This window comes from Lipophrys pholis (assembly GCF_963383615.2).
Source record: "Lipophrys pholis genome assembly, chromosome: 5".
NCBI lineage: Eukaryota > Metazoa > Chordata > Actinopteri > Blenniiformes > Blenniidae > Lipophrys > Lipophrys pholis.
Genome location: NC_137628.1, coordinates 28387854 through 28409335, shown reverse-complemented (window position 1 = coordinate 28409335; position 21482 = coordinate 28387854). Strand labels below are relative to the sequence as shown.

The following is a 21482-nucleotide window of genomic DNA, read 5'->3' as shown; positions in this document are numbered from 1 at the left end:
TCTCTCTCTCTCTCTCTCTCTCTCTCTCTCTCTCTCTCTCTCTCTCTCTCTCTCTCTCTCTCTCTCTCATTAACCCCACTTGAACCTAAACTCTCGCATACTTCCAGTGAAGAGACACTTGACTGCATTGGGGGGGGGGGGGGGGGGGGTCGAATCGATTTGAATCGAATCGAATAGCTTTTATGTCACATATGAAATTACAGGTGTCGCTCTCTAAAGTGTAAAAAACAAACAAACAAAGTAGACAAATTGTACACATAACACAAATATGAAACGGGATTGCATGAGATGTAGACGCTAAACCACCAGTGGTAGATGGATTTCACTTGTTCATCACATTCACACACACATTCACACACCAATGCAGGCTGGGGTCATTCTATTGGAAGCAATTTGGGTTTCAGTATCTTGCCCAAGGACACTTCGGCACATGGACAGGTGGAAATGGGAAACAAACCTGCAACCTTCCGATTGGTAGACAACCTCACACCAACCAAGCCGTGCCGCCCCACCAGTCGCCCACGTCAACAGTTGATTAATGATCTGACGGCCCAAGGATAAATCTGTTTAATAGTCTGGATGTGTGGCTCTGCTTCGCCCTGTCCTGCTTCCCAGAAGGAATCAGTTCCAGCAGTGGGGCAGAGATTGAACCACTGGTCTAAGAAAGTGCAGGCAAAGAGTGCTACAGTTGAAAAGTGATGTTTCTCAACATGAAACCGCAGAAACCTGTAATTTTAAATCATGTGTTGCATGACTTACTTTTCTAAAGGTCATCGGCTCAGAAGAGCCATTGCCTGTGAGCATCGCTTCATCAGCAAAGGTTAATAATATTCTACCATACAAAGAAAAACAGGCCAAGCTGTATATAAATACACACAATATAGATGCTGCTGCCTTGACTGGGTCTGAGTTCTTTGGAAATGGATGGACTCACAAATTAAAACTTGTTCCTGCTGAAGAAGAGTTCAACCATCTGGGTTTTGTTTTTTTTATCATTGTCGTGTTCCAAAGCAGGATCTGTGAGTTCATTATATTGCACATCACATCAATGACTTTGCAGATCCGTGGAAGCATCAAAACAAAACAAAACAAAACAAAACAAATCACATACAATTTTGGATCAATATTCAGGCTGCAAAGTTTTAACTCACTTTAGATATACCTGCTGGTATTATGGAAGACTGTCAGCCTGAGACGATTAGAAGCTTTGGATCCATCCATCCATCCATCCATCCATCATCCATCCATCCATAGTTGTGTTTACTGATGTTTTTCTAAAAATGCCGGCGTCCCTTTAACACGCTGTGTCCAAAACTCATCCTTCATCCAACAACAGAGCCTTCACTCGGAGTCTTTTCAGATTCTTTAAACAAAAATGTATAAAATGACTGTATCTGCAATACTTTGTGCCACGAGAACCGAGTGAGAGCGAGCTGCAACAGCCCCATGACATGACGGATTATTTTCAATAATCTCTGCATCCTTCACAGGAGAAGACAGAGGACGTCCTCAGGAGCCTCGATAAACATCTCCAGCAATACATAAGGTTCACTCCTAAAGTTAGTCTTATTCATTCCTAAAACTAACCCAATAATATTTGTGAAACACTTATTGTTCAATCTGAATTCACTTGTTGCTTTAAACTCCTGATTGCCTCATATTTCAGATTGTCTCATTGGACATTCATCACGCAGTACGTAGTGCTGAATGAAGTTGTGTCTCACTTCAAGAAAATTATTAGAGGCAGTTTTAAAGATGCAAAGTTGGAGCAAGGCGAAAGCAGAAGTACCATCTAAAAAAAGGGTTGTGGTGTATGTTTACAAACTTTCCAGTATTTCTGTATTACAGACATTAAAGAGTCACATCCAGTATCTATTTATAACTTTACATCGGCTATTCAGCTGCATGGCCACGGGTCATAGTTGATGTTGTGATGTTTTACTCGATGAGCCGGAAAGAGATTCAGTTCATCTGTGTTGCAATATCTGTTGGTATATATCTGGCAGAGTTAGTCGCCCGTTAGTCACGTTTGGATTGAACTCTGGGCCTTTAGTATCTCTGAAAAGCGCCATATAAATGTGTAGGAAGTCGTGTGTGAATGACGGAAACCACCGCTTCCTTTTGAAATTTGAACCTGTGAAGTTAAGAGGTTTCACACCAGAGAACCAGAGAAGGTCTTAAAGAGGAGTTAGTCTGTCACCTGCCCAGAGCGCCAGCCCGTCCAGTCACCGCAGCAGCAGCAGCAGCAGCAGCAGCAGCAGCAGCAGCAGCAGCAGCAGCAGCAGCAGCAGCAGCAGCGACGCCAGGTTCTCCCCGCTGATTCAATCAAAACAGCTCATTTTGTGTCGCACAGATGATTGTGTAAGAACATCACGTGCATGTTCCCATCGGTGAAACAAACACGCTTCATCAATGGCAGCCTTGTTTGTGCTTTCATTTATCTAACCAGCAATGTAAAACATTTTTAAATCTGCGTCAAATATGCAGTAAATACCTGGCCGCAACTACCTAGTAAAATATTTTATAGTAAATTAAAGGGAAACAGTTAAATGGCAGGTTACTGTAAAGATCTTTTCCTGTGAAATGTGACACTTAAAAACCGTAGCCCAGGTCAGTGGTAAAATATATTTGTTGTGAGTTTAAATTGTTTGAAATGTTTTAATTCAAAATGTCTTTTTTAGTTTGAATTCATGACGTTCAAAAATAATCTTACAACTTCAACCAGGTGCCTTTTGTTACAGTCGTCCTTTGCTTGTGCAATTTAAAAAAAAACCAATATCTAAAACCACGATATACGTTTGATGGCTTCAAATATAAAACACATGTTGTGATCACTAAGGAAAATGAACTTTCTTTTCTTTAAATGATGTTTTCCTTGATAAATGTTGCTGTCTGCCTGAAGGGTTTTCCTTCTGCACGTGAAATAAGGAAGGAGCTGATAAAACCACCGGGTACTATAAATATCTCAAAGTATTTTTCACGGTAGGTTATGGGTAAGTGTTCTCAGTCGACTTCCGGAAGTTGGCAAGTGACACAGTGAGAAATTCTTTACGAGTAAGTTCATGAAACTTGCGGTAAGTAACTAGTGAATTGATGCCAGCAGCGTGAGTGTGAAATCTTTTCTTCACGAATATTAATTTTTTCCCATTATCATCCTTTTTACCATTACTTTTAACAGTGTTGTGATGTTTACAGTATTTTCGTTTATTTATTGCAGTCAGTCCACAAGTTTCCATTTATTCATCATCACTGCTGTGTCAGATGTAAGGTTGTTACCACGTTGAACCAGCTGGACGTGGTGGAAAGGCCCTACTGTCCCTCAACCGAGCCTCCTAAGGACTGACGAGAGCAATTCAATTGAGTCGATAGAATTTGAAGTGATCAGGATTTAAAGTGGTCTCTGGCGTTTCATCCATCAATGCTTGGTACTCGATCCAAGTCGCTGGAACCAACCTGAGTTTAAAGTAAGACGGAGGTCAAGGTGCATCCGGGACACAGAGAGACAGTCATACTGACATAATTCAAAGTCGCCCATTAATCGCAAAAGCAGGTTTTTCATGCGTGAAACCGGAGTATCTAATGGAATTACACACACACACACACACACACACACACACACACACACACACACACACACACACACACACACACACACACACACACACACACACACACACACACACACACACACACACACGCGCATTGAGAACATGTAGACTCCACACAAAAAAGCCTTGCCAGGATTCAAACCCACGGTATGTGAAGTAAGAGCGCGAACCAGGAGGAAGAACAAATGCAGCATTTGATTTCCAGGGAAGACACACGTACGGGGTATCTGTGCAGACCTGTCTAGGTTGTTGATTTGAAATTGCTCCAAATTGTCATCACACTCCTCTTTACCCTAGAAAGGCATCTCCTTCTCAACACGGCGGGGGTGGGGGGTGGGGTGACGGTGCAGGTAGAAGCTCAGAGAGCAGGGACTGGAGTCACATGTTGGAAGCCGTAAAAAAAAAGAAGAAGAGAATAAGAAGAAAGACAGAAAATCAACCAGCTACAATCTGAACTCTGCTCTTTTTCAAAAAGAGATGCAAAACTTAGTTTCTGGTTAAAAAAAATTAAAAATTCTTAAAATCCAGTAAATCTTTGGTGAAATCAGATTTCTGGTCATCTTTCAGTTTTAATCACAGCTTGTGCGTATCGCAGCCATTGGCATTTATAATGATACATATTGAATGTTATGGATGGATTTTGATTACTAATCATATTATTATTATATAATGTCTGAAAAAAACCTTTTTCCAGATATCTGAAATTATATTTTCAATTTTTTTTTAATCAACCTGAAATTACTCATTTGGCTATCAAAGTACAACACTCATGAAAAAAACTAAATTACCCAGCAAAAAAAACAAAAAACTAATGTTTTGAGTGGTTATTTAACTCAATTGAGTTCTAATTGATAGCTAGACTTTGCATGTTTATCACTTGTGTATCGTGTGGCCCGTTACCATTGTAGCTGCTTCAGCCAGCTCAGCTTCTTCAGGCAGCGTTTAATCCGGTGGGTCACAACATACCAGATAAATCTGAGGGATTGTGAGATGATTAACTTCATAACAAACAACAAAGTGGGTCAGGCCTTTTATACGTATGCTAATCCTAAGCTCATACCATTGCTTTCATCTACATATTCTTTCTTTTTTTTACTTAACATTTTGAAATCGCAGATACTGACAGTCATGAAATAGGATGACAATTAATGGGACAGAGGTAGAACCATTGTAGCCTGCATAATAATTACTTATATTATTCACTGAGCACAACTTGAACTTCCGTCCCATGATGCACCTAAATTCAATTAACATTTAATGGTAGGAAAAAGTGCTCAGTGTGGGTGGATGGAGTACTTACAGTGTGGTGTTTTAAGAACTGTAAGCATGAATACAACCAATAAAGCACTAAATTCTGCATTATAATGTATTTATTACTCATTCATTAAATGTATTTGTGTTCCGCATTTCCAATAGATGCTTTCACACAAAAATAAGGCATTTGTGGCGAACAATACATGCTTTTACATTTTTCATCACTTCATTCATAAGCACAAAATACTGAGCTCATTTTTTTTTCTTTAGTTTCATAATATTTGAAAAAATGTCCTACACAACCACGATGGCTTTTTCTAATTTAATTTAATTTAATTTAATTTAATTTAATTTAATTTAATTTAATTTAATTTAATTTAATTTAATTTAATTTAATTTAATGTTTGTGTCTATTTATTCTTAAACAGACAGCTCACATTAAACTGTAGTCTGGCGCCTTCGTGTGTTCATTTTAAAGAACTGCAGGTACCACCATGTGCAGTTTGTGTAACTGACCTAAAAGTCCCGCCCACTACACTGCAGCCCATTGGTCAGTTCCATGTATAGAACGAGCTGATTGGTCAGAATGCGCTGCCTGTCAGAGCTTCCGGAACTTGCCGTATAATTGTGTAATTGTCCTCTCTCCAGCCTGCAGTAAGTATCAGAGTGTGAATGTTTATTTAAATGAGGACTTACTGGGCACTCACAGTGTAATATATAGTTTTTAATTCAACTTGTCTGCAGTAATGCCGACATCTCCTGTGAAAACGCGGATCCCGCTCACCAGCTTCGGTCATCTGATCACAGAGACTAAGGTAAGAAAGGAGTCATCCGGTCATTTTATCGATCAGTATGTTGATTTAGCTTTTGTACTGGAGGATTTCTCAAAATTTAAAAGAGCGCCTTTTCTGGTTACAGATACCAAGTCTTTATCATATCCAGCTATTTTATGTATGAGTGCAACCTGCAGGTAGACTGCGGCAGGTATTCGTTCTGAACTCTCTGCATTGTGATCTATTTTCTAACCACCTGAGGGCAGCTTGTGTCAAAGTTCTTCATTCAAACTCACGCTTCTCACTGTGATGCAATTTGAAAACACCCAATACCCTGCACACCGAGTAGTATCTATAGTGGTTGAATGCAGGATGTGCAACTGGCACATCTACATAATATAAAACAAATTATTCAACCTTTATATTGCATGTAAAATATAAAACAACTGAACATCAAAAGCAATAATAGAATGTAAATAACGGGGTAAAGCATGTTCAGAAATGCCAAAGACAATAAATATGATGTGAAGTGAGACTTGGAAGGTAGGAGGTCTGAACGGGGAGGCCGTAATAATAACTAACAATCCTCTGGGAACCGTGGAAAAAGTCATGAATGAAGAACGAGGAGTTTAGCTATGGAGCAGCTCAGGCAGGCATGGAGGGGCTGAAACGTTCAAAAACACGTCTGTGCAAACTACAGATTTCATAAATCAGCCTTCATTTTGATAAAAAGCCAGCGCAGAGGCACAGACATTTGTGATATATGACCATTGTTTCATCGATTCCCCCGTGTCAGTAGGGCAGAAAACTCAACTCCATCCCCTCCAGCTGTGAGTACAGTTGTAGGAGTATTATTGAACTGAAAGTCACTATAAAGCCTCGTGAAACCGAGGCAGAATAATATAGATCCAGGTGGTGACCCTCCTTGTTGGATCACTATTTTCGCTGATGATTTATGTAAGGAGCTCACAAGTTCACGCATCGTGTCAAAGAAAAAAAAGGATTAAAAATAAAGGAGATTAAAATCAAGCACATTTGAAGCTCTGCCAAAAGTAAAAATGTGTGCACCTGCTTGCAAGACAGACTGCAGCGATTGTCGTGTTAACCCGAAGATGACGTGACGTTTTGACTGTTATTGTTTGCGGTCATATTGATTTACCTAAAATTAAACGCCACAATTATATATATATAATATAATAGCTGTGAGGAGCTGAAAGGCCAAAATCAGTGCCTCTTTCTCTCTGTGTGTTTGTTCTCTTTTCTATTGAATGATGGGATGTATAAGTGGCCCCACAATGGTTTACAAACACTGTAGAAGGATGACATTTTTTTTTTTTTTATGTAAGTATGTTCCACTTTTACTTCCTCTTTTAAATGAGTTTCAAGACCAGTCATACAGTAACAACCTGATTTAGATTTTTTTTTTTATTATTTTAAAGCAAATCACATGTCTTCCTGTGAAAAAGTAGATTTAGGCTCGTGTGGCGTTGACACGTTTGTACATAAGTATTCACAGCCTTTGTCATGAAGCTCAACATTGAGCTCAGGCGCTTCTTATTTCCTTTGACCGTCCTTCATATGCTTCTGCAGCCTGACTGGTTCCTGTGGGAACGTCAATGTGTGGAATTGTTAGGGACTAAAATGAATGAATCCATTTTTGAATAAGGCTGTATAACACAACAGAATGTTGAGAATATGAGGTGCTGTGAATACTCTCTGGATGCTGTGTGGCTGTTCCAGGGCTGGTTGAGTGGTTGGTTTCATCAGCTGAAGTGGGACATGGACTTCCCGTCCTTCCTGATGGGTTCTCAACTCAATCTGCGATAACGACAGCAGTGCAGCGACCGCTTCTAAATAATTTTTTAAAAAGCCGTCCTCCAATTCATCACGCTCCAGCCGCTTCCGTGGTTTCCAATAACTGAATCTGTATTAGGGTTTAAGGGGAAAAGAAGGATTTTCTGTCTCCACTCTGCTAACGCCAGCAGCAGAAGAATCGGTGTTGCAGAGCAGAACGGCCTCGTCAGCGCCGTGCTGTCGCTCTGGCTTTGCTTTTCCAAAGGCACAATCCATGCAGGACTAACATTAGGAACCGTCTGCCTCCTGATGAGGACTCCCATGTCTCCCTCATGTCCTGCAAACCAGATCATTCAGACATGAGCGTCACTTTTTCATGAATTTAGAGCTTTTGAATCAAATGAAGCGCTGTGAGCAGAAAACAATCTCCCGGTCACGAGGCGCAATTGAGATCCAATAGGGCTGCGTGCTGCCTTTTTTACTAATATGAATTCGACACCCGAGGTTTTGGGTGTTATGGAGATAACATTATTAGTTATAGTGACCTCCAGTGGCCATCATGATTATGACATGAGCAATGTAGAAAAATAAAAAGGAAGTCCACTTTAGATGCTGTGCTGTTTGAGAAAGCGGTGGCATAATAAAACTGAACTGAAATACCATTGTCTTAAAAGCAGTCGTGTCCCAGCATGTTGTTCGGATGATGACTGATGTGTTGTGCGTCTCGCCGGTGATTTCCCAAGATCCAGAGTAAAACTTAACATCCTGTTGAACCAAAAAGAAGGTGTGATTGAGTCCTTCATTCCTGTATGCATGATACTAATAGTTTTAAACAACCATCAGCTCAGTTTATTTTCCTTCATCGGTTCTTATGTTCACATTTAGGATTCAGGGTGCTGTGTCACTCCATTTATCCATCGACGTCCTGTGTTGCTTTAGTCACACACACTCGCTCCCGTTTTAGAATCACAGACTGGCCCCCTGTATGCATTTTGATTTGTTTGTTTTTTCGTTGAACAAATGTCGATTGTTCTGATTTTATAACCTTGAAACGACCATTCTCTGACTGAGGCGTTACTTTTGTCCCTCCATTTGACTCTTTGACTCCCTGCAAAAGCCAGAAAGTACGACCAGCCTTCGCGTGCTGAACCTCAGTTACACATAATCCTCAGTCTCAGTCAACTTGTCACGTCATGTCTTCAGCACAATCCAAAGATTATGTACGTTTGTCCAGTCATGATTTAAAAAGAATTCCTTCTTGAACTATTTATGCAGCATTAGTAGGGTTGAGGTATTTTATTAATTAACATAATGTATGCAATGAGAGAAACTTCTAGAACCAGAAGGAAATCTTTCTTTGGTCTCCTGGAAAGGCTGGAGACCGACCGGGTGCTGCGCCGACATGAAGTCCAGGCTGATAAATGACACTGTCATTTAATTAAAACGGTGCCCCGCCTGTGATTCACTGGACAGGAAACCAGTTCGTCTTCCCTCCGATTAATTGTCATCATGATAATCAAAAAGGTCACCTGTTCCTACAGGCAACAGTATTCGGCTTCAAGACTGAGCCTTGTAAAGTATTTACTGGTTTTCCAGTTTTAGAGTTTGTGGGTAGTTGTAACAGAATAATCAGAAAGCAGAACCTTCTCTCAGTTCGGAGACTCACCGTGTTGTTGATGTTTGAGTCCAACTTAGTCTTGGTCTGCCACCAAGAAATTGCCTATAAGAGTGAGTGTGTGCGGTTGTTTGTGTGTCTCTGTGTTTTCCCTGTTGTGGATCGGCGACCTGTCCAGAGTTTGTCCTGTCCTCGCCCATAGTTAGCTGGGATTGGCTCCAGCAGGACGCAACCCTGAACTGGATTAAGCAGCATAGCAGATGGATGGACAATAATGCAATTTTATTGTTTATCTTAAAAAATATACTTTCTTCTTTGATTTACTATCCGCCCTGTCACAATGCTGCAGCGACATGTGAACTTCTCTGGCGTGACAACAGAAAAATACTTTTTCTTTTTTTTTTTAACCCCCTGAGAAGCAGAATGCTTTTCTCTGCGATGCTTTCACATTCATTTTGACGAGCAAGTGCAGCTGCTCATGCCTCTTACGCTATCTGATGGGGTCATTGTGCTGGGTGGCTGAGGCTGTAAACTTTATGGGTTAACTGTGTTTGCTTTACCATGTCATACTTTATTGTATTTATAAATTCCTCTGCCTTTTGATTTCTGTTGGATTGATTGCAATGAAACGTTTGCACCTTTTGAAATCACTCCAGACTGCAGTGCTTCCTCATACTGTGTGTGTGTGTGTGTGTGTGTGTGTGTGTGTGTGTGTGTGTGTGTGTGTGTGTGTGTGTGTGTGTGTGTGTGTGTGTGTGTGTGTGTGTGTGTGTGTGTGTGTGTGTGTGTGTGTGTGTGTGTGTGTGTGTGTTTCAGAAGCAGCTGTTTGGTATTGAGGCCCCGGCTTCAGCAGAACTGACTGGTTGGAGGAAACACTTTAATAGCTACACTCTGCTGGGTCGACGAAATGTACGAATTGCACGCAACACTCATACACTCGCAGCTCGATGATGTTTTTCGCCTCCTCACTACCAAAAAAAAAAACCAACACGTCCTTCTCCTGCAGTGTACCTTGGCTACCTTTGGGATCACGGCCGTAGCTGCAGCAGTCTACCTGGTGCTCCGGGAAAACAAGAAGGAAGATCAGACGTCTGTCTCCACTGCCTGAAACTCGGACCGCACACGGCGCGCTTTATCGCCGCGATGTGAAGGAAGCGGCGTGACACTTCGAGGAGCGAGAAATCTTCCAGCCGAAAAGCTTAATTTGTTAATAAATGCTTTTGTTTGTGCGTGTGTCTGATCATTATTCAGTGATATGAGAGCAGCAGGCCGGTTACCATGGCAGCACCGAGTGTGTGCAGTAAAGTAGAGTCACCGCATGATGTCCATCTGATGCCGAAAAACCTGCTTCAACATTCTCCAGTATTTATTTGACTTTTTTTTTTTTGCTTCATGAACACTAAACCACCTTCTCTCAAACATTTTTGAAGGCTGAGTCGCTCATATTTTCACTCTTTGATATTCAGTTTGACTCTTTCTTGACGCGACGATTCGGTTGCTGCTTTTACTAAAATGTTTAAGTCATCCACTTATTTAAAGTGTCTCCTTTTTAAAAAGAGTTATTAAACAATGTGTCTGCTTATAAAGAGCCTGTTGCTTAAAGAGTTAAAGTGCAGTTAAGAGCGTGGCCCTTTTTTATTTTTTTTTATTTTTTTTTTTAAATGAATAGAGTTCTGGTTTTTGGGGTAGAGGTGCCAAATAACGAGGGAGGGGTGGGATTACTTTTAAGAGTATAATCAGGATGGCTATATAAATATATATTTATATATATAGAGAGAGAGGTGTATGTTTTGAAGAGTAAAGGGTAGGTGGAGTACTAGCTGTCAAGTGTAAAGTCTGTTTTGAAGAGTAAAAGTTTGGTTTAAACAGTCCAAGTCGAGCTTCCTTCCATCTTCTATACTACTTGATGTGTCGCTGGAGCCGATCCCAGCGTACTGTGGGCGGCTGCAGGATACACCCTGGACGAGTCCAGATCTAACTTGCAAAACAATAATTCTTCTGTTGTTTTACTCTTTGAGAATATGTATGGTAAACGACGATTACCATGAATAGACATTGTTAGAAACGCAGCACATTAAGATGACATTCGGACAGATTGTAAAAAGATCAAATGGACAACTATGGTTTGGTTTATTTAATCCTTTGTTTTGCACCGTTGCCAAATGGAAGCAATGACTCACCCTAAAAATGAGCTGCCTAGGAAAACTAGTGCATACTTCTCTCTACTTGTGAATAGAAAAGAGAAGTAATAACTAAACTGGAATGAGAAATCAGTTACCTGAAATGCAGTGATACCATTTTATGTTGTGTGGGTAGCGGGCCACATGCATCTGTTTGGGTGCCAAAGGAGTCAATGTAAAATTCTAAATTAAATGTGAATCAGTTCTGTTCTTACCTGAAGCTGTATTTTGCTTTGACATAACGACATGCCAAGAAATAGAACTTGATGAATGCAAAGTATGATGGGTAGTAGCTCAATAATATGCTAAAACATACTGCATTTTAATAAGAGACACATTCACATTGAGTAGAATTTCAAGTGTTACAGGCACAAGTAGACTTCAGTGTCCTCAACATTTAGCAACCACGTGGTTGTGGTGTTCTAATCTATACACACACACACACACACACACATTTCTACATATGTATATATATCTTCACTGGAGTCAATCCCAGCTAACTATGGGTGGGCAAGGGCACCTGTGGGAGGAAGTAGGAGTACATGAAGGAAACCCACGTGCACACGGGGAGAAAACATGCAAACTCCACACAGAAAGGCCAGATGCTCCAGCGAGGAGGCAAAGGTGGGAACCAATGGACCACCTTGCGGCCATATATATATATATATATAAATATATATAATATTTAAAATGATTTATCCGTGGAAAAAGCTGCTGCGCGTCTATTTCGTCTCCCTTTTGTTGTTTTTATTGTGATTTTGATCCTTTTTGGGACCTACAATCTTATTAGAATGTACATTATAATTAACTGCGAGTTCACATACATCACGTGATTTAGAGGAACTCCTCGAGCTGAAGGTGAAAGCGAAAGCAACGCATGAGCGCGCGCGCGCTCGCGCTGGTGCGCACTCTCTGTTGATAGTCGCGTTATTAGCAGCGACCTGAAATCGAGTTTACAAGGTGTTGTGTTAGAGCAAAGGGGTTCCGCCTCGGACGTGTAGTTTTTTTTAAAGCGAAAGTAAAAACTAGATATCTGTGAGGAGAAGGAGCCGCGACATGCTGGAATGAAGCGTCAGAATCCGCGCGCTGCTCATCGTCCTCCAGGCTGCACGTAAGTAGACACGTCTCCTCTCAATACAACCAAATCATGTGCTTTTCAAACGAAACTGTAATAATCAAACTAAAAACAAATCATTAAGAATTAGGTCCAGCAGTTCACCAGTAAAAAAATGGACTGACACAGCTGTCAAGAAACTAGAAAAAATTCTAGTCACAACAGTTTAATCTTATATATCCAGGAGTTATAAAACCCGGTGCAAACTGACACTAAAGAGCAATCTCAAAAAGAATGACGAATATAATTGAATAAATTTGTTTTATTCATGTCCTTGTCTGCAAAAAAAACCCCGTTTATGCTGAGTTCCCTATAATGTCTATGCATTGCAAGTTAAAAACTTCTCATCTTCGGATGTGGCGTGAAAATGTCTTGTCAGTCAAACCTTCAGAAAGGCTGTTTTGTACTTAAAGGGTCTTTGAATTCTTTAAAAAAAAACAAAAAACACTAATTGGTCTCCCCTCGCTTCATACTTTAATCAGGAATGGAAAAAGTGATTTGTGTCGGACTCTCAGATAAAACAGAATAAGATTATAGGAATTTATTCATTTTCATTTTTTGTGAATACATTGACTGAAAATTTTTCTTGATTTATATTGATTCATAACATAAACACGCCATTTACCACCTGTGAAAATGGAAAGGCTTGACACTTGTTGTTTTTTTTAGGTGTTCTTTTTTTTGGTATTGTTCTTATTATTGACTGATTAATTTATTTTTCATTCTATTATTATTATTAATTATTATTATTTATTTTACTTTTTATTATTTATTTATTTATTTAAATGTGTGTTTTGTTTTGACTTGTTATGTTCTGTATGTGTTCACTTTGTGGTGCTGTATTATGAAATGATAAAAAAAATGATTGATTTAAACAAATAAAAAACCTACTCATGATGATTCCTAAAAGTGCCAGTTTTGCTAAATGCAAACTCTGTGGCCGATACAAAAGTTATTTTTCTGATATTTTTGTTGTTTTTTTTAAGAGGGGTTGCAAGAAATAAGAAAACTGACTTATAATGGAAACTACAACCTGTGCATAGTAAGTCTTTTTTAGTTTCTAATGCCAAGATACAGATTTTACTTTATTATTTCTTGAGAACAAAGTGAAAGTATACCTCAGCTATCACAGTCCGCCCCTCCTTATGGTTGACAGTAAATCTCATTTTGTTGCCTTATCAGTCCGGCGATTTTTGAGTCCATGTTGAACACTGATAAGGATCCCAAAGAAAGACAGAATCCAGAGAACGAAGGTGCAAAGACCATATTTTGATTTTAAATAAACGTATGGATAAAACAGGATATTTTTTCTGGGCATACAATACTCATACTAATACATGAAGTTTACTCATAAATGTCATATTTATGACTACTACTACCAATAATAATTATAAATTTGAGTTTGACTCCAAGTTCAGATAAGCCTCACAGCACGTTTTATTAGGCCTGATAAACTCTCTGTTCAACAATCAATATCAATTAAGTCTTCAGGAAACTATTGCTTATTCTTTATTGAAAAAAAATCATAATGATTGCTCTTTATTTTCAAGTCTCACTGGACAAATACATTCAATAGGCAATATCTTACTCGATAACCCTTTTGTATGAGCAAATCCATTGTTTACTAAATATTTCATACTTTGTTAAAAATATAATAATGTAAATAATAAAACCTTGCAGAGACAGTTGGTATGCAGATCAGCAATGCTGCTGCTCCTCCTGTTTTTGAGTTTTGAGCTGCCCACAAAGTTTTGTGCAAAGTTCAAGCTAATTTAAATATTTTCTCATGTTCTGGAAAAGTGTCTGCTTTGCTCCGTGGCAGGTACAACCTGTTGGGGCTAAATAAAATAAAGACATGGGTGGTGAAGAAGAATAGAGCACTTGTTAGAAAATGAAAGTGCTTCAGGGTTTGGACACTCATAGATCAGGTGACAGCCTGTGTGATAATGTGAAAGATTGTCATCAATCATGAGAAGTCTGCAGAAACTCTTTTTAAGGAAGTTGATCTATGTCTCCAGATGTGATTAAAAGCGCACAAGAAAAAACAAGAAAATGAAAATAGAAACTTATGGCACCTTTAAAATCTAAATAAAAGCTGCAGACTGACTGACCGTGTATCATCTTCCTGTGTTTCAGCCTGTCAGTGTTTTCAGTTTCAGTCCTTCGAGGAGGCAGACGGATCACGACTGCTCTCAGTTTTCCAGCACTTTGCCATCATGGTAGTGAAAACGTGATTAAATTCTAAAAGACATGGAGTGTCGGGGAGGGCCGAGCAACAGATGACTTTCCAGAAAGGAGCCAGTGATGGGGGTCTTGATGGTGATCAAGAAGAGGACTCGCCTGTGTAGGATGGTCAAAGACAACCTCAGTGGAGCCGTAGTAAAGAGCCAGAAGCAGAATGACACAGTTGAGACGGCCCCGGAGGAACTTGCAGGCCCCACCGAGCGAGCACTGAACTCAGTGACGGGTCAACCGGAGAGCCAGGAGCCGACGGAGACGCAGCTAAACCTACTGCTGTGGCGCAAACTGAACTTCGCCGGAGAATTCGAGTCCCCAGATGAGGTGAGTGCTGAATGTTTACTCATTGCAAATCAGCTGTTTTATCGCCTCGGGATACAGATTGTTAAACGGAGAACAGATGGCTTCACATAATGAAACACCAGGATTGGATGGTTTACTGTTACGGACATTTGAAGTGACAATACGACACTGTTGAAAGGCTCAAGTCACAACAAAAAGTACAAACAGGAGCTTTAAAATGACCCCCAAAATCTGTATCGCATCACTGAAGTTTCTCCATTAATGTCTTGATGCATTTATGTGTTTTCATTGCTTTGTTCACCAGTTGTAAACTGTTAGACCCATTGTCACTACTCCAACAACGATTTCAATGCATATTTGTTTTAAATGACCCCTGCTGTATAGACACTGAGAACTGTCATTATAAAGCAAAGAGGGCGCCATAATTTTACGATGTGTTCAACGTTTAAAGGGGTCATATTATCCAGCTTGTCAACACTTTCACATGATCTCATTGGTCCAAAAACTTTGTATTCAAAGTTTATTGCCCTAAATCCAGCTTTTCCTTGATTTTCCTCCATTTGAATATTGGCTCATAGGAGCTATATTCAGAATCTGCTGCGTCTGTGTGAGCTGGACTGGCTCCGCCCACACATGCCCATCTTGGAAAGAGGAGGAAGTACTTCCTCTCGTGGTGCCATGTGCCAGAGCAGAGCTGCCTAATTGTGGGGGGAGTCAACGGGAGGGCCTACCTTGATTGGGATTGGCTAAACCCCCGATGACACTATATAGGGTTTGATTTCTGATTGGCTGGTTGGAGCAACACAATTTTTAAAACCTGAAACAAGCCAGGGAGAGAGAGGACAGACTGTCTTCACTTCTGGGACGTCAGTCCAGGTATGGGGACGATTAGTACTGCTGGAAAACTTTTGGAAAGTGCATTTTGCATAATATGACCCCTTTAATGTTGGGGACTTTACCACATCCAGGAAAACCTCCTTCATGCCTTTCAAAACAACATTAAGTTACACTTTGTCTTACCAGACTGTACAAACGAGTTTGGAAAAACAAACACCTCAAATCCAACACTAAGATCAGTGTGTACAAAGCAGTTGTTCTTACCACCCTTCTCCACGGTTCAGAAGCCTGGGTTCCATACCGCAGCCACATCAGTCTCCTTGAACGTTTCCATCAGCGATGCCTGCGCACCATTCTAAACATCCACTGGAAGGACTATGTAACCAACACCAAGGTCCTGGAACGTGCAGGAGTAAGCAGCATCGAAGCCATGCTTCTAAAATCACAGCTTCGCCGGGCCGGACATATAGCTAGAATGGAAGATCATCGTCTACCAAAGATCATCATGTTCGGCGAGCTTTCGAGTGGTCACCGGGACAGGGGTGCTCCAAAGAAACGATATAAGGACTGTTTCAAAAAGTCTCTCAACATCTGTGGTTTAAACCCAAGCGAGTGGAAAACACAAGCAGAGGATCGAGTTGGATGGCGTCACACCATCAACGTAGCCGCCTCAACCTTTGAGAGTGAACGTAGGAGCAACTTAGCTGTAAAGAGACAACAACGGAAAGACCGGATAGCACAGACATCAGACCCAGATGACCAATCCTTTATCTGTCGACACTGCAGCCGAGCCTGCCGTGCTCGCATTGGACTTATGAGCCACGAGAGGTCTTGTGGGAGAAAACGGGGTGAACCTCCTTCATGAATCTTCGTTCGCGAAGCCAAAGCCATGATGAATGTTGGGGAACCATTTCTAATATGTGACATTTTCACACATTATTTACCAGTGGCTCGTAATGGTGTTTGGGCTGCATGGTGGTTCAGTGGTTAACGCCCTTGTCTTATAATAGGATCATCTCCAGTTTGACATGAGAGTGGGTGCAGGGTGTGTTATTTTCTGACTCTCTGGGCCGTATTTATTAATCCAACATAAAGTTTGCTAAACTGCATTCCAGATGCTTTGAAACAAGTCCAATTATCCATCCATCTTCCATACTGCTTAATCCTGTGCAGGGGTGCTGGGGCTAATCTGGGTGAGCTCAGGATACATCCTGGTCAGGTCGCCAGTCCATCATAAGTCAAACGACCACACACTCACATTCACACTGAGTGGCAATTTAGGGTCACCAAGTAAGCTCACATGCAAGTTTTCAGATGGATGATTATATCTGTAAAATCACTATTAAAAAAAAGTATTATGACAGAAATTGTTTGTTAAGAAGAATAATACACATACAAATGAATGACCCACAACATACAATCTCTTTTTAGGTCACCAACATAAAGCTTTCCTATCTCCACAAAAAAAAACTTTTTTTTGTCAATAAAAGAGGCAATCAACTCAAATAAATGACAAAAGGAGGTGTTGACACAGCAAACTGACCTGACAGAATGAGCCCTGAGGCTCATTGGAGTGGCTGGGTAAAACCAACTAATACACAAGGGGGCAACAAATGAATCTACCTGAAACTAAAGGTGGGGAAAACTCCTAGAAGTCAAACCCCCGCTGATATACAACAGATGGTACGGCTCATTGTTTGTACTTGTGCTTAAAAGATACTGCTACTTCAGGATGAGTCGTCCCACCAGCATGGTACAACAGAGAATCTTGTAGTTATAGTCTTGCAAATAGAAAAATGAGTTCACTCCATTTAAACAGTGTAAGGCTGGGGGGGGGGGGGGGGGGGGGGGGGGGGGGGGGGGGATTCAAAATGAAATGATTCGTGTGACGTGGACATAAGATGTTTGAGGTCCTTAAATAAACCAACAAGGAAGTGAGTATGAATGGCATCACCTAACTCTCCTGCGTGGCCTTGTGTTTGCAGCCGCTGACTGGAGCTGAAGCTGACGACTTGCCGACACACCTCCGTCCGTTCAGCAGCACTGAAGAGTATCGCCTCGTGAGACATACCTACCAGCAGCTTCAACACGGCGGCTACTACTGGGGCCCGATGACTATGGAGGATGCCCACGCCCGACTCTTACATGCGCCTCTGGGAACCTTCCTCATCAGGTAATTCGAGTCTGTGAAAGGCGAGATTAGATTAAAAGTCGGGTCAAGTGAGATGGACAAACTGAATTACAAGCAGTTTATTGGCAGGATAAGAAGAGTCTTTTTAATGATTTTTCTTTTTTCTTTTTTTTTGCAAATTAAAATCAAAATAAGATTAACGTGGTGATTTCCCGTGTGATTTAGAAGCTTCAGAGAGCCACTACAGTCCAGATGGGCTGTAGAACCACATGTCGCTCAAGAGCCACAGGTTGCAGACCTCTGGACGCAGACAGAGGCCAAGTTTACAAGTACCTGGGTTTTTAAAAAAAATGGATTTTTCCCCTTTTACTTCAACAAAAGAAAATCTTCATTGACACGGACCCACATTTACACCTGGTTCAGCGCTACTATGAGCAGCCAAATCTGTAACCTGAGTAATGAGAAGCATGAAGCCATAATAGTCGATCAGAATCCTGGAAGAAAACACAATGTCCGCCCCACCCCACCCCGCCCGCTTTAGATGCAACCGGAGACACAGTTTATCCAGATCTCCACTGTAGCCAGAGTTTTCAGGAATCCTCGTTTGTGGTGAGTCGTAGCTGCGTTTATGTGTAAATGCACGGCCCAAACGCAGAGAAATATCTACGTTTTTTTTTCAAATACCTGGGTACGTGTAAACGCGGCCTAAATCGACCTCGGCGACACCGGCAATACGTCAGGGTCAATGATTTTTCAATGCTGACCCATTTTGTACTTCCTACTTTCTTCACTATCATTTCTCTTTGAACTGAAACACGAAGTTGTGACAGATTTTGTTATCATGGATTGACGGGGATTTCTGACCATACGCTGCCGTCTTGTTGCAGAGACAGCGGCCAGTCGGATGTTTTCTTCACTCTCAGCTACCAAAGTGACGACGGCCCGACAAGTGTCCGCGTCCAGCTGAAGAACCTCCGCTTCAGTCTCTATGGCAGCCACAGGACCTTCGTCTCGTTCTTTGCTCTCCTCACCCATTACACCACTTCGGCCTGTAAGCTGACGGTGCCTTACCGCAAGCAGCGCCCAGAGCACCTGAAGCAGATGTGCAGGAGGGCTTTCGTGCGTACGCACGGGGCAGAAAACATAAGCACCTTACCTGGACTCAGCACTCCAATTAAAGACTACGTTTGTGCTTACCCTCACTGTATATAGACACACATGCATTCATTTACAAAGATGTAATTTGTGTTATTACAAGTAAAAAAAAGTTATGTTATTTATGTTTTATCTGTTTTTTTATGAATAACATATGTAGCTTGACAGTGTTTGTTCTTTTGCACTCCGTGTCAATCTGGTAAGTACAAATTAGATTTTTTTTGGAACATTGTGTTCAAAAATCCTAAGTGACACAAACCTGCTGCTGTTTAAAGCTGCATTGATTGATGTGATTCCCATTTGACAACAAAAGATTATCAAAGCAACATGTCAACAGATTAAATAATAATGCAACAATATCAATAACCATTTATGAAGGATGTTGTTTATGAGCCATGTGATTTGTGTGGAAACTGAAGCAGGCTGTGGTTGCAATTACATTTTCAGTCCTGTGGGTTAATTATCTCCATATCTCAGTACAAAAGAGTCATTTTCTGAAAGTAATGTGTTAATTATCTCATTACTCTGGGAAAACGATTGGCTGTTTTTCTGAGGTTAAGGGGCAAATGCCTAATTTGACAGAGAAAGCTAAAGTTTGTTGTTACCAGAAATGGATGAATCACAAAATGAGAGTTGATAGTTTAGCCTTGCGGCTGCTTTTTCTGTTCTGCTCTGTATTCCGCTAAGAATAGCCGCAGCATCAGCTTAATACACATCTCCAGAAAGTTGCAGATCCAGTCATTTGAAAGGGTATCAAAGCAAAATGTTTCATTTCTAATGCTTGATTTTTTTCACAGAAAGATCTTGTCTAGTAAGAAGCACTAAGTTGTGAATGTCTTCATCATTTAACAAGTTACTGCCAGCTTCTACTGACTCTCATAAAGGCCTTGACAAGTGATGGTAATTACTTAATGTGGGACTTTCACTGTCATGTTTAGTCACTTGATTTTTTGATGTAACAGTATTGATTAATGCAGTTTTAAAATCTGTTCAACCACTCATCAACACTTGAAATGATTTTTCACACGTATACTGTCTTCACAGTCGAGGTACAATAAACTGTGTGGAGCCTGTATGGCAGTGATTCTTAACCATCCTTGGGCCGTGAGCACCAACCACTGGGCCACAAAAACTTTTTCAATTCAGCTGCCATGTCTCACCGGACCGCAATGCCGCTTCCCACCACTTGGAGCAGTGACGCTTCATTCAGTTGTTGAACGCGCTTGAATAAGCAGCAGATGAAGGAGACTTGCCTACAGACATGGAGAAGTTTTTAAAACCAAAAAAAAGAAGATGAAAGTGATGCCACCCCCTCCTCAAAGGCGAATGTACACAAGTACAACCCTGACTTTATTAAGTCTGGCTTAGTGAACGGAGGCAGCGAGGCGTTGCCGTAAGAAGGGCTGATCGACCACTTCTTTTGAACAGATTGAAATATCTCGGCTAAATCAAAGTGTATATTATATTTTAGGCTTGGTCGTGCATTTGAGCAGCATAAGTTTTACATTGATTGCTAAACTTGGGGCACCAGACTCTCCCAGACTATGTTTGACACTGACTTTGCAGACATTATCACATAAACTATGTCCATATGTTCATTTCCCCCTTTTTTTTTTAAATAACAGGGCCTCCTTCAATTTGTTCCATTTCCTGTTCTAAATCTGACTGGCAGTGGCCCCTTTAGCTTAAATTAGCTCCTCCATCAGGGACATGTTCATACTCAGGCTTTTCAGGTCTTCCGATTATCCACGTCTCATTAACCTCAAACATGCTGACGTAACGACAGTGCTGTGGAACATTGATTCACAACATTTATTTGTGAAGTTATTTTGAACAACACAAAAGGATCCATTCATTTTACTATAGCTCATTCAATAATTAAAATTACATTGGACTTCACATATTTTGCACTGGTATCATGCTGGTGTTTGTCAGTTGAACTGCTTTGAAAGGGGGTCATCATTTTCAAAAAAGCAATTGTGAAATGCCAAAGTCCAGTAAATCTTTACTTACATTAAAATAGAAAGGGTGCGAGAAAATTCTATGATTTCGCTTGTAGAATTATTTGCTTACAAGAACTATAAGTAATCCAATGTCATTAAAATCCCATCATGTGAGCAGTTTTATCCAATTAGATTGGATTGATAATTACAATTGATTCTGAGAAAACTATAACTGCTTATAATCCAATCAGAGTCCATGTTAATTGGCACAAAGGAAGGCTTTTCACTGTCACAGCTTTGTGAACAACATCTGCGACGCAACATCGTCGCTTGGTGCTTCATGTGTGGTGTTTTGAAGAAATGGTGCTGGCACAGCACAAGTGGGCGAAGCGAGATAGAGAGATAGTTATTTACTCCTTTACAGACATGCTGGAGCTCTGCTATGAGCCGTCCATCAGGGCTGAAGCCCTGTCTGCTAGCACACGGCTACACTCCACTCGGGGCCAAACGCATGTCAACTCACTGTAACGCGTTTAA

At 40.8% G+C, this 21482-nt stretch overlaps 1 protein-coding gene across 4 annotated transcripts; it reads left to right on the top strand.

Moving 5' to 3' along the window:
• Positions 1-12073: 12073 nt before the first annotated feature.
• Positions 12074-20091, top strand: LOC308109988 (suppressor of cytokine signaling 1-like). Of its 4 annotated transcripts, XM_080463963.1 has the most exons (5): positions 12114-12335; positions 13325-13380; positions 14475-14900; positions 17702-17889; positions 18735-20075. In XM_080463963.1, the coding sequence occupies exons 3-5, from the start codon at positions 14643-14645 to the stop codon at positions 19057-19059; spliced, it is 771 nt and encodes a 256-aa protein (XP_080320089.1). In that variant the 5' UTR covers positions 12114-12335; positions 13325-13380; positions 14475-14642; the 3' UTR covers positions 19060-20075. The 4 variants fall into 4 exon arrangements, with proteins under 4 accessions (XP_080320088.1, XP_080320090.1, XP_080320089.1 ...); XM_080463962.1 differs by lacking the exon at positions 13325-13380 and having other exon boundaries at positions 12074-12335; positions 18735-20091; XM_080463964.1 differs by lacking the exon at positions 13325-13380 and having other exon boundaries at positions 12104-12335; positions 14483-14900.
• The last annotated feature ends 1391 nt before the right edge of the window (positions 20092-21482 follow it).